The following is a 13712-nucleotide window of genomic DNA, read 5'->3' as shown; positions in this document are numbered from 1 at the left end:
CTGGGAGGTGGAGGCTGCAGCAAGCTGAGATCACACCATTGCACTTCAGCCTGGGCGACAAGAGTGAAACTCCGTCTCAAAAATAATAATAATAATCCCAGCACTTTGGGAGGCCAAGGTGGGAGATCACGAGGTCAGGAGATCGAGACCATCCTGGCTAACACGGTAAAACCCCGTCTCTACTAAAAATACAAAAAATTAGCTGAGCGTGGTGGCGGGCGCCTGTAGTCCCAGCTACTCCAGAGGTGGAGGCAGGAGAATGGCATGAACCCAGGAGGCAGAGCTTGCAGTAAGCCGAGATGGCACCACTATACTCCAGCCTGGGCAACAGAGCGAGATTCCCTCTCAAAAATAATAAGAATAGTAATAATGAATTATTTACAGGTAAAGTAAAAATTCTCTAGTGTTCAAGAGATTAAAATAAATTGTCTCAAGCAAAAGTCAAACTAGGATGATTTTTTTTATTATTCAACTTATTTAGAAGTTAGGTTTTTTTGTTCCTGTTGAATTGCTTTGTTCTGTTTTAGGTACTAAAAATAACCTTTCATTCTTTGGAGCTGATGGTATTTACTATGACAGGCAAACAATTGCCCTTCTCCCTACCATCACCTTTTTGTTGTTAATATTCCTGGTGTCCATAAATGTTCTTGCTTCTTTCTTTTTTTGTCTTTGCTTATTCAGTTACCTTCACCTAGAAATGCCATCTCCTTACGTCTGTCTATGCTTCTTAAGGACTTGCCCAAATGTCATCTCCTGCAAGCAACAGAAATCTCCACTAGCTCACAACCACCCTTAACTTCTTCCTGGATTTACCTATTTAGGCATCAATTATTTACTTTTTACTATAATACATGAGAATTTAGCTCTTATACCACCCACTTCCCCTTCCTCAAACATTATCTTTAGTCATACAAGTAATCTCTTATCATTAGGACTTTGTAGAGTAAAGCCAAGTTTTCTAGACTCTTTAGGATAGGGTATTTCTTTTCTTGGCACTGTTTTTTGTTTTGCAGGTCTTCCTCATAGTAGTAATTTTTCATTTAAAAAATGCTGTTGTAGCCCTTTCTGTGAGATCTCCTTATCTTTTGAAGCCTTTGGCTCCTCTGTGCCCATCTTGGCAGGTTGTTCTTTCGGTTGGCTGTGCAGATGCCATCTTGAGGGTTTTCTCATCTGCTTTCCTAGAGTAGCTCCATTGTTTCCTGGATCCCATGTCATCGTTCTTGGCTTACCCTTTCTCATTTTACCTGACAACGTCCTCAAATAAAACCCTAAGAAAGCATGGAGTGGTATCTTTTCTGAGCTCTATCTTCCAAAAAAATATGACTCAGTGTTTGAGTTTTGGAGCCAGTCCGAGATAGGTTTGAATCTTGGTTCTCCTACTTATTAGCTGTATGCCCTTGGGATGATTCCCTAATTGCTCTATGCATGAATTTTCCATTTGCAAAATGGGGGAGCCAGTAATAGCAGTAGTACCTATGTTTTTTTGGGAGCTATGAGGATTAATTGAATTGGTACATGTAAGCCATTTAGAACACTGCCTGGTGCGTACCACATCCCCATCAGTATTCACGTCTCTCATATTCTACCCTCACACTTGATTGATAGTTTGGTTGATTATGTGTTTTTAGGTTGAGGATAATTTTACCTTAGAATTTCAAAGTCCGTGCTGTTGTCTTCTAACCAGTTGTGGTGGTGAAGCCTCACGCCATCCTGAGTTTCACTTCTTTATGCAGAACTTTCTCCCTGGAAGCTTTTAGGAGTTTGTCTTTTCCTTGGTGAGCTGAAATAGCACAACAGTGTACTTAGTGTGGGTCTTTTTTCATTCATGTGCTGGGTACACCAAATGGATAGGCCTATGGATAGGCTCTTTCAAAGTTGAGTCTTTTTTTTTTTTTTTTTTTTTGAGACGGAGTCTCCCTCTGCCGCCCAGGCTGGAGTGCAGTGGATCTCAGCTCACTGCAAGCTCCGCCTCCCGGGTTCACGCCATTCTCCTGCCTCAGCCTCCCGAGTAGTTGGGACTACAGGCGTCCGCCACCGCGCCCGGCTAGTTTTTTGTATTTTTTAGTAGAGACGGGGTTTCACCGGGTTAGCCAGGACGGTCTCGATCTCCTGACCTCGTGATCCGCCCGTCTCGGCCTCCCAAAGTGCTGGGATTACAGGCTTGAGCCACCGCGCCCGGCCCAAAGTTGAGTCTTGAATCTTGTCATATTTTTGTTGTTAACTTTCTCCTTTCCATTTTATTTGTTCATTTTGAAGTGTCTGTTAATTGGATTTTAGACCTCTTGCCTTGAGTCTTGTATCTCACGTTATTTCTAATTTTTTAAAAAATTTTAAGTTCCGGAATATTTTTCTTATCTTTCGACTTTGAGGAAATTTTATTTGGAGAGTCATAACTTTAAGTTTTGTTTTGGTTATTTATTGTTGCTTAACCAATTATCCCAAAACTTAATGGCATCAAACTACACATTTGTCTATCTGTCACTACTGTATGGGTTAACTGGGGCTAGCTGAACAGTTTTTCTGCTGGTCTCATTTGGCAGCTCTCACTGTGCGGTTAGACGGTGGCAGGGACTGGTCGTCTGGATGCTCAGCTGCAGTGGAATGTCTGAGACGGCTTCTTCACCCATGGGACTCTGCTGCCTTGGTGTTTCTTCCTGTGGCCTTTCTCTCTGCATAGCACCTCATCCTCTCCGGCCTCTTCACGTGGCTTTTCTTTCTCCAAGAGGGTAGTCAGTTCTTATTTTTGGCTTCCAGAAGCACAGAAGTGGACCTGCCAGGCGTTCTTAAGGCTTAGACCTGGAACAGGTCCAGCGTCATTTCTACCACATGCTACAGGTTAAAGTGAGTCTTGGGGCCAACGCAGATTCACGTGGGATGGACGTGTCCAACGACGTGATGACGGGAGGTGTGGCTCATTGCGGACCAACTCCCAGGATGAACCCTGAGTTCTAAGAACTTTTTCTTCTCTGATTATTTCTTATTCATATTCTGTTTTGTTTTATACACGTAATATATTCACAAGTGTCTTTATGAAGTGGTTTTGATACTCTTTGTCTTCTCCCTTGCATCTCTTTGTTCTTTAATACATTTTTTCTTAGTTTATTTTGGTCTTATTTTTCTTTTTAAAGCCTTTCCTTAAATATCTCTTCTATGTTGCTTATCATTTGTAGTCTTTTCTTCTTCTTTTTTTTTTTGAGACCAAGTTTCGTTCTTGCTGCCCAGGCTGGAGTACAATGATGAGATCTCGGCTGACCACAACCTCTGCCTCCCAGATTCAAGCGGTTCTCCTGCCTCAGCCTCCCAAGTAGCTGGGATTACAGGCATGCACTACCAGCTAATTTGTGTATTTTTAGTAGAGATGAGACTTCTCCATGTTGATGAGTCTGGTCTTGAATTCCCAACCTCTGGTGATCCACCCACCTCGCATCCCAAAGTGCTGGGATTACAGGTGTGAGCTACCGTGCCTGACCTGTAGTCTTTTTTTTTTTTTAATTCCTTTATTTGTTCATTCATATTTGAGAGAGGTGCTAAAAGACTGGGAGCCAGTGTGTGGTGGCTCACACCTATAATCTCAGAGCTGTGGGAGACCAAATTTGGAGGATCATTTGAGCCCAGGAGCTCAAGACTAGTTTGGGCAACATAGTGAGACCTCATCTTTACAAAAAACAAAAAAAAAAAAAGTGAGGTGTGGTGACACCCTTCTGTAGTCCCAGCTACATGGGAGGCTGAGGCAGGAGGATTGCTTGAGCCCGGGAGGTTGAGGCTATAGTGAGCTGTGATCACGCCACTGCATTCCTGCATTGCAGCCTAGGTGAAAGAGCAAGACCCTGTCTCAAAATAAATAAATAAATACAAATAAAAATAAATAAAAATTGATTAGGAGTTCTTTGTGGCCAAGACTTGTCAACTGATAGCTTTTAGGGGAATGTATGCTGATTCCTAATTGTTATCCTCCACCCCTCTATCTTATCTCCTGGTGCAATCGTAAATGATGGCTGGAACTACTCCATTCCTCTAGATGTAAAATCTACATTCTCTTGCCTGAAGTAGGTATGTTTGCTTGGGTTCTGCTTAAGGAGATGGGGGCAACAGTGTATTTCAGGGCCTGTAACATGTGTTCTCTATACAGGCTTTTGGTTAATCTCTGTTTTCAGTCTTGCCTATCAGTCCCACTCTCAGGGGTACCTCGTATCTGAGTCTAAAACCTTTCCAGGTTGCTGTGGGACAAATTAGCCTCCTTGTTCTCAGTATCCCCCTGACCTCCACCTTTGTTAGCTTTGCTCCATTAATTAACCATTTTCCATTTACTATCGTTGTCTAACGGAGATGAATTCTCTTCTATTGGTAACCCCATTCCTTTTTGTAATTGTGTGTTTATACAATGTTTATTCTTCACTGTATTTCTATTGGAGCCTCAGGACGAAGAGCAGATGGTAAAAATATGTGTTCAGTGTTCAGTTTTCCTTCTGTAAGATATCTGCAAATTGGAATAGATCATGGACTTAATGCATATAGAGCTACTTTGTTTTTCATGATTGTGCCTTCAATTCTATGTAGAAATATAATTTGTGACTTGCCTGATGAAATTTTCCTAATTTTGAGTCATCTTTACATTCCTATAATAAACACTGTAAGAATGGCTATGGTAATATTTTATTTTTACATTTTTACTTCTGTATTAAATAAGATTATAGTTCTGTTTGTTTCCTTTAAGGCTGTTATTTCATTTCAGTGTCAAGGGTATGCAGGGCTGACTTGGGAAGCTTAACATCTTTTTTTCTAAGATCTAGGATGTAGATCTAGTTTACAGAGTAATTTTCAACTGCAGGAGTATTTTACCTTCCATGGGACGTTTGGAAACATCTGGAGACATTTTTATGGTCACAACTGGTCATGGTCGGGAGGTCTTATTGGCATTCTGTAGGTAGAGGGGATGTTTCTAAACGTCCAACAACACACGAGGAGAACCCTCCACAAAGAATTGTCTGGCCCAATATATCAATATTGCTGAGGCTAACAAATTCTGGTTTAAATAAATATCCAATTTGGAGGATGAGTCTTTGTCTTTTTTCCTTCTTCTGCATATTGGTCTCCAGATTTTCCACTTCCTCTGTTAGTTTTCATAACTGTAGATTCTTAAACAAATGAACACTTCATCCATACTTCTAAGGTGTTGTAAAGATGTGTAGTTTTCACTTTTTGCATCATATTCACATGTGGCTATATGCTCTTTTCTCTTCAAGGTTTTCTTTATTTTGATTACTTATCAGAGACTTCACTATTTTATTATCTTAGTCTTTTGAAAGAATCCTCATTTAGTATTATTTTTTAAATCTTTTTTTTCTACTTTTTCCTTATGTCTTAATTATTTACCCTTTTTGTTTATTTTGCTTTTCCTAGTTTAGTAGATCAATGTAATTTAAATTACTTTTTAAACAAACATGTAAGGGTATACATTTTCTTTGAGTGCTGTTTGACTTTGTTCCACAAGTTTTAAAATTATTTTTTAATAGCTTGTATTTTCTAAATTATTTTATTGCTGCTTTTGTTCAAATTGCTCTATTAAGTTTTATTTATTTATTTATTTATTTATTTATTGAGAAGGAGTCTCGCTCTGTAGCCCAGGCTGGAGTGCAGTGGCACGATCTTGGCTCACTGCAAGCTCCACCTCCTGGGTTCATGTCATTCTCCTGCCTCAGCCACCCAAGTAGCTGGGACTACAGGTGCTCACCACCATGTCTGGCTTTTCTTTTGTATTTTTAGTAGAGATGGAGTTTTACCGTGTTAGCCAGAATGGTCTCAATCTCCTGACCTCGTGATCCACTCATCTCGGGCTCTCAAAGTGCTGCAATTACAGGCATGAGCCATTGCACCCAGCCCAAAACTTTGTGTTTTTACAGATATTAGACATGTTTCTTGTTTAAGAAAAAAAAATCTTAACAAAAACGTAGAAGAATAAGAGAAACATTTTTCCAAAAAAGAGAAATCACTGTGATTATTTTGTCTTATTGGAATATTGGATAATATAGTCTGCTTCATTAATCATCAAGCATGCTATGGATTTTCCATTTTTGTAGAATTTGTATCTCAGTTAAGGTAACACTGGTAATTTTTGTACTGTATTTGAAGATGAAAAATATAGGCCAAAATCATAGACCTTGCATAGAAGCTGGATAATGAAGACAGTTCTGGAGGAAAACATAGATACACACACATGGACACACATATATATAAAGTATGCACACATTTTATTTTTAAAGTTTTAAAGCTTTTAAAGCAAAAGCCAGCCCCTCCCCTCTCCCAGAGTGGATGGCCTCTCCTCTCTCTTAGAGTGGGTTGGGATAGCGGTTGCATGGGGACATTTCCTTGTGAGCCACAGGTCCCTCTGGACACACTGCTGTCTGGCCACGCCCCCTTTCCCTTTCATCTTTCTCATTGACCAATGGGCTTGGAGCATTAAGGCCACACCCCTATTCAGCATTCTACTGGGGCCCTGGTTACGCCTCCTCTGGCTCAGTCGCACAGCAACCTGGTTGGTGACTGGAGGTGTTCATCAGTGCTCACTAGGATTTTGCTGATGTGGCCCCAAACCCGCCTCCCTCCCCACCCTGCGATGGCAGAAGAAACTCAACAGAGCAAATTGGCTGCAGCCAAGAAAAAGGTAAAAACGCACTGCGTCATGGCCTCCCAACCCAGCCACAGATCCCCTCTGATGACAAGACTTCTGCCAGAGTTGATACCTCTCCTGAGGCACACCGGACTGGGCCCTCCAACCCTGGTGCCTCTGGGCTACTCCCACCAAAGTTTTGTCAGTCAGCCCCACCCCTTCAGCAAGCAGCCCAGTCCCTGCCCACACTAATCACCCCAGGTTGACTTTGGGCAGGTGACTCCTGGGGCTCCCCACTCCATTACTGGGCCCTCATCTCCTGCCACCCCAAGCTTGATCTCCCTGGGCTCTTTGGGCTCTCATCTCAAAGGACCTGGGTTCCCCAGCCCCAGTCCCTCCCTTGCCAGTCATCCCTGGGTGACTTTGGGCTGGTGACTCCTGGGACTCCCTGCTGCAGACTCTGCCCTCCCCTCCTACTGCCTCAAGGTCGACCTCCCTGGGCTGTTTGCACTGGAGTCTCCAAGGACCTGGGTCCCAACCCTGTGTTTCCCTCCCCCATCATGAAGCAGCAACAGACATCATGTGGATGTGGTCCCTCCCCCGAACCAGGAGGAGTGGAATGTAGTGATGTCACAGTCCACCTAGTAACTGTCATTACTGGAAGACTGGACTTTGATCTTATGATTAAAGTCCTCTAAGCGTTCTCAACCCATTTCTGGTTCCTCTGGTCACAGCACACATTTCCAGTTGGAAGGGAAATGGAGACTATGGGACCTAGGAGCAAGAGGTTTCAGGCTGCCTCACTCCCTTAACATTGACGTTGACAGGGGGAAAAGCCTACACTTCCCCCGTGAGCTCAAAACGTTGACAGTATCTCTGGGTGGCAATGGGAGAATGGGTTTGGTTTGGTTTTCTCCCAGGCTTCTACTTTCCAGAGAGATTTTAACATTTTTTTTCTGAGTTCTCCACCTCATATTCTAATTCTCCATGGTTCTGGGACCAGACTGTGCTTCAGTCAGTGTTCTCTGAAGTGAGACTTGCTCATCTTCTGTGGAACAGATCTTGGGAAACTGAACTTGATGACTTGCATCTTCCTCATATTGTCTCAATCTGGGGTACTTTGAGTGCCACAGGATAAATGTGGGACATCTTCCTGAAGCATCAGTTTCCCTTGATTCTCTTGAGATCAGGAGAAAAATCATTAGTGTACTTAAGGATGACAGTCACATAGGTTTCTAAGAGTATACCAGACTTCTCTCTGAAATGAGGTTTGGGTTGTCCTCTTTCTGATGAATTCCCAGATTTAACAGAAAGGCTGTCTTCTGCCATGAGGACACATTGATATAAAAGTTTGAGAGGTACTGGTGCACTTCTTCACACTAACAGACGTGTGAGGATGTATGACTCTAAACCACATGGCATACAGCTCCTGCCTACCTAATGTTTACTTTTCTACCTCTGCCTCTGGTTTTCATCCCTGGCAGCTGCTGATTCTTGGCAAAACCTCAGAGCTTGGAGTCAGAAGATTGAGTTTCAAAGTTCCAGTTTTGCCTTTTTCTTATTTTTTTCTAGCCATGATATCAATCCCTCTCAGTCACTAAATGATTGTGACAACACCTTGTATAGTTGTTGGTGTCATTAAATCAGATAATGTATGAGAGTATTTTGTAAAAACTGTAAAGGAGGATGTGGTTGTAGGGGCTGATAGTTCTCATGAGTATTACTGTTCTTCTTTCCCACAGTTAAAAGAATATTGGCAGAGAAACAGCCCTGGTGTTCCTGCAAGAGCGAAGAGGAACAGGAAAACAAATGGCAGTGTCCCTGAGACAGCCACTTCTGGTGGTTGCCACTTACCTGGGGATGTGAGTCTTGGCTGACCAGGCTTCTGGGGACAGGGGGCCCAAGGGGCAGTAGAGGGTAATTGTTAAGATTGTGGATGGACTGCTAGGTACTGGTTCAGAATTCTGGATTTGGCCGGGCATGGTTGCCCACACCTGTAATCCCAGCACTTTGGGAGGCCAAGGCAAATGGATCATGAGGTCAGGAGATTGAGACCATCCTGGTTAACACGGTGAAACCCCGTCTCTACTAAAAATACAAAAAAGTTAGCCGAGCCTGGTGGCAGGTGCCTATAGTCCCAGCTACTCAGGAGGCTGAGGCAAGAGAATGGCATGAACCTGGGAGGCGGAGCTTGCAGTAGCCGAGACTGCACCACTGCACTGCAGCCTGGTGACAGAGCAAGGCTCCATCTCAAAAAACAAACAAAAAAAAGAATTATGGATTTGAATCCTGCCTCTCCATCTGCTAGGGATATGATTTAGGGCAAGTTCCTTGAGCTCTTTGGGCCTCCCTTTTCACATCTGTGTAATAGAGGTGGTATCGTTTGACTTCCATTTTTTAAGTTTAAATGAGATTTGTTACTGTTGTTTTTATGTTAATCCCTAGTACATGGTCTGCTGTAAACACTCAGGACACCCAGGATATGGTCATTGTTTGATTTTTCTCATCCCCAGTCTTAAGGGGAAGCCAGGACAATGAGAACAGCCACTTGCCATCAGGAGTCACTGAAAGGGGCCCCAGGGTGGGATAGTGGGGAGATAAGAACCATGAGAGAAGTTGGCACAAAGGAGTTATGGGGCAAAGGGTCCAAGATAGGCAGAAAAGAAAATTGTAACAGTTGATGGGGAAGAAAGGAAGTCAGAGGGCTTAGACACTGAGGAGGAGAGAACATCTCCATATGCACTCTCATCTCTTGTAGTCAGCAACAGGTATTGGCAGAGAGGGCCCTACGTCATCTGTACCCCTCAAGGATCTGGAGGTAAGAGGCTCTGGGCGGAGGTGCAGTGACCCTGCAGGCCAGCCCTCCAACCTCCTCCCACAGCGGGGACTGGGTGCCCCTCTGCCAGCTGAGACAGCCCACACACACCCCAGCCCTAATGATTGTTCTCTCTACTTCTCCCCCGACTCCTCCTCCACCTCCTCCTCTCTGCATGTGCCTCAGAGCCCGTCCCAAGAACTAGCAGCTGCCCTGGACTTGAGGTCCGTCAAAATCAGTCAACTGAAGAACACCATCAAATCTTTGGTAAGAGTCCAGTGGGGTCCCCTGATTCCATGCTGCCAATCCTGGGCTCCAGTTTTCCCTTGGGGCCCTGAAGAAAGGGGCTCAGGCCCCCTGGTGCCAAGGACAAATAGGGATCTGGGGTGCCCAGACCTCACCTGGAGGGACCCCAGAGCATGCACCATGGCTCTTCTTTTGCTGCCCTCTTTGCCGACTGTCTCCTCTCCACACACCCCTGCTGGAGTCCTTGCTACACACGCCCTGGGGCTGTGGCCTCTCGGGGGAGTGCGAGCGTGACTGGTTGTCAGGGGCCCCGTATTTCTGCCGTGGCTCAGTCCCTAATTTGCTCTTTGATTCTGGACAAGCTGCCTCTCCTTTCTGGACTCGTGTTTCCAGAGGAGGTAGTGAGTATCAAAGGTGTCTGTTAGCTCTGAGAGTCCGAGATTTAAAGCCCCCCTAGAACAGAAACCTCAGGGCGAAGGGCACCTGGCTGTCCTTTTCCGTCCTATATATACTGTGAGGAACCATACCTGGCCCATACGTGCTCAGTGAATGTTTATTGAATGAACACACTTTTCTAAATGACAAGTCAGTGGAAGAGGGGGGCCTTTCTCAAACTCCGTCTCTAGAGGTTTATGTTCCTGTCCTCTCAAGAGATTTCAGATTCAGACTTTGAGTTCTGTGGCTGTGGGTGGAAACCAACAAAGACCCAAATCCTCTGTCCTTGGGACCTTGAGGAGAGTTGACCAGTTCGTGTTCCCATTGGGTCTAAGAACTCTGCCTTTAAAATCCATTCCTGGCCCCGCCTGCCGCTTCCTGGCCTGGGGAATAGAGTTGAGGGGCCACCCTCCATCACCTTAATTTGACTCTCCCGACAGAAACAACAGAAGAAACAAGTGGAACATCAGCTGGAAGAAGTAATATGATTTGTTTGCTCGCGACATGACTGCTGGGTTTGGGGGACACTAAGATGTAGTGGCCCCAGTCTCCTCTCCCCCACTCCCAGCCTGGGGAAGAGGGCTCACCCCTCAGATTCTACCCCATCCCCACAGGGTCCCTGATAACCTGGTCCCATGGGTGGGCCTGTCCTGGGGCATTGGTGGCTTTCTGGGGGCATGTGTCTTGCTGTGCCATCTCTGCCTCCCCCTGGTAAGAGCTCTGTCTTCCTCTTCGTATAGGAAAAGAAGGCAAACAATGAGAAACAGAAAGCTGAAAGGGAGCTAGAGGTGAGTGGAGGGTGTGAAGTTTTCTCCTGTCCTCCGGGGAATGTTTCTTTCCTTCTCTTCCAGCACTTGCTTGGCTTTTCTCCCAAAGGTTCAAATCCAGACATTGAACGTGCAGAAAGGGAAACTAAGTACGGACCTGTTTCGCACGAAACGCTCGCTCAGATACTTTGAAGGTGGGAATCTGGGCACCCTGTCATTCTTCAGCCTGGCACTTTGACAGGTCTTTAGGGGGAGTCCTTTGGGCCCCATCTCAACTCTCTCATTACAGAGGAGTCCAAGGATCTGGCCGACCGCCTGCAATGTTCATTGCAGCGTAAAGGAGAGTTAGAGCAGGTTCTCTGTGCTGTCACCGCCACACAGAAGAAGAAGGCGAACCTGGTGAGTCCAACCACCTGCCCCGTCCCCTGGGAGCCCGGCTTCGTGGATGGAGGAGTGAGCCTCAGGGTCCCTTCTGCAGGATGGAGTGGCCTGCCCAGGAGGCAGCATGGCCTTGTCTCGCTGTTTTTGTGTGTGGTTGTTAGAGGCAGCCTGGGGCTGAGTCAGCTGCTGTGGGTGAGTTGGGGGGCGCGGTGGGGAGTGAGCACTGGATGCAGAGCTTGGAGGCCAAGTGCCTGCCCTGCCCTTACCTGGCTGTGGTCTTGGCCAAGTGCTAGGTAAGGTATTGGGTACTTGTTCTGTGAAGGTACAGAAGATTACCTTTAGTATGTTACCATTTCTGTAGAGAGGAAACGTGTGCGTGTGTGTGCACATATTATGATAGTATACATAAAACATGTCTGCAACAGTTCAAAAAAACTCAGGAGAGAGCAACAAGGTGGCTGGGAGATATTTCCCTTCTGTACCTTCTGAGTTTTGGACTATGCAAAGGTATCATCGTTTCAAAAACTGAACAAAAGATTATTTTTCCCCTTCCTATCTGTGCTTTCAACCCCAGCAAGAAAATGGGCTTAGAGAATCAGATAGACCTGGGTGTTCAAATCCCAGCTTTGCCTAAGTGATGTTAGGCAAGCATTTAACCTCATATACTCCATGTTTTTTCATCAACACAATGGAGGTCGTCATAGTAACTGTCTCCTATGTTGGTTGCGAGGAGTAAATGGGATTGCTAGCGTGGTGCCTGGTGAAGCACTCCATAAAGGTTCAGACAGTGCTAGTAATAACAGTAATAACAAGAGCAATATTATCTGATCTCTCTGGGCCTCTGTTAGGCAGCTGTAAATTCCATCTCATTCCCTGTCCCAACTTTACTGAGTTCTTTTAAAAACCAGACCATGGGCTTGATCTTTACTGACCGAGTTGTATATTGAGCCTAACTCTAGCCCTTTTAAGGGGCACTGTGTGGAATGGCCCAGGCTCCCCAGATTGAAACTTCTCACTCTTCACCATCCAGTCCTCGAGCCACAGGAAAGCATGTATGGAGTGGAAGTTAGAGTGGTCCACACGGGAGCAGGCACTTCTGAAAGCACAGCTGACACAGGTGGGGTTTTGCAGAGGGAGGGAGGGAAGGAAGATGACCCCAGGTGGCCAGGAGCAGGTGAGGACCAGTGACAGCCCTTCCTAACTTCTGTGCCCATTCTTGCAGTTGAAGGAGTCACTAAGAGAAGCCCATCTGGAGAGGGATGAGTATGTTGAACATCTAAAAGGGGAGAGGGCCCGGTGGCAGCACAGGATGAAGAAAATGTCGCAGGAGGTGAGATCTGATCCTTCAGCCCCCTGACCTTAGATGGGTCACGGAATCTTTCTGGGCATCTGTAAAATGGGAACAGTACAGCCAGAGGTGGTCATGGGTCTGGGCTTTGTGGAGGTGGGGGCAGAGAGGGAGATGGCAGCCACCAGCCACCAGCCCCTTTCTCCAGGGCCCTTTCCCCCTGTGCTTTGGGCAGGTTTGCACCTTGAAGAAGGAGAAGAAGGATGACATGCGTCGGGTGGAGAAGCTGGAGAGGAGCTTGTGCAAAGTCAAGAACCAGATGGGTAAGATGGGGCTGGCGTGACCTGGGAGCAGGCCTGGCATCAGAGGGCTGTGGGGGGCTTAGAATGCCCCAGGGAGGTGGGTGGATGGAAGAGCTTTGAGGCAGAGGGAAAGAGGTCTGTGCCAGGAAACGGCAAGTCTTGTCATCTGTGTGAGCCTCAGTGTCCCCATCAGCACAGAGGGCCCATTGTCAGTCACCCACAGTGCTCTCCATCTGAAAGTGGTTGGAAGATTGGCTACCATCCGGGTGCGAGGAATCATTAGCAGTGAGGCCAAGTTTGGGGAGCCTGAGAGGAGCTGTGCACCAAGAGGAGGGGTTTTTGTTTGCTTGTTTGTTTTTTTGTTTTGTTTTGTTTTGTTTGAGAATCCAGAGGCCCTTATTGTCTGCTTCCTTTCTCAGCTAAACCCCAGCACCCGGAGCCCCCAGCAGTGCCCCCTGAGGAGGAGCTGCAGCACCTGAGGAAGGAACTAGAGAGGGTGTCAGCAGAGCTCCAGGCCCACGTGGAAAACCATCAACACGTAAGTCCCCTGAACCAGCCACAAAAGGAGAGGCTTGGGAGGCAGGAGGAGAGGCTTCAGCAGCTGGTCGAGCCACACCGCGGTGTTGAGGAGCTGGTGCGTTGCCCCCCTGGGCAGCCTGTCCTCCTCCCTGGCCCTCCAGGCCTTTGTTTCCTCACCTGTAAAATGGGGCAACGTAGCCCTCATGTGAAATGTTACTTCTAAAGGCACCTGTGAGCCAGGGCCCTGCTCTGGTGGCTGTGGGACAGAGGGGATGATTTTTCTAACCTGCCTCCACCCTTCCCCGTGCCATGGGAGGCAGACACCGAGTTCTGGGGTCTCCAGTTTCAGTGG

The 13712-nt window shown here is 46.2% G+C and overlaps 1 protein-coding gene across 1 annotated transcript in view; it reads left to right on the top strand.

Annotated features, from left to right (window-relative positions):
* The first annotated feature begins 6108 nt into the window (after positions 1-6108).
* Positions 6109-13712, top strand: part of LOC105550771 (golgin subfamily A member 8M-like) — an 11595-nt gene continuing 3991 nt past the window's right edge. Inside the window, exons 1-12 of the mRNA XM_011995779.1 lie at positions 6109-6661; positions 8350-8469; positions 9366-9425; positions 9609-9689; positions 10544-10582; positions 10844-10891; positions 10980-11064; positions 11160-11269; positions 12282-12368; positions 12474-12581; positions 12775-12862; positions 13261-13475. Of these exons, the coding sequence (XP_011851169.1) occupies positions 6578-6661; positions 8350-8469; positions 9366-9425; positions 9609-9689; positions 10544-10582; positions 10844-10891; positions 10980-11064; positions 11160-11269; positions 12282-12368; positions 12474-12581; positions 12775-12862; positions 13261-13475 (1125 nt within the window). The 5' untranslated portion in view covers positions 6109-6577. The remainder of the gene's footprint in view (positions 6662-8349; positions 8470-9365; positions 9426-9608; positions 9690-10543; positions 10583-10843; positions 10892-10979; positions 11065-11159; positions 11270-12281; positions 12369-12473; positions 12582-12774; positions 12863-13260; positions 13476-13712) is intronic.

The sequence above is a fragment of the Mandrillus leucophaeus genome, unplaced genomic scaffold (genome assembly GCF_000951045.1).
Source record: "Mandrillus leucophaeus isolate KB7577 unplaced genomic scaffold, Mleu.le_1.0 Scaffold498, whole genome shotgun sequence".
NCBI lineage: Eukaryota > Metazoa > Chordata > Mammalia > Primates > Cercopithecidae > Mandrillus > Mandrillus leucophaeus.
Note: the sequence above shows the minus strand (reverse complement) of the source record. Positions and strands in the feature narration are given on the sequence as shown.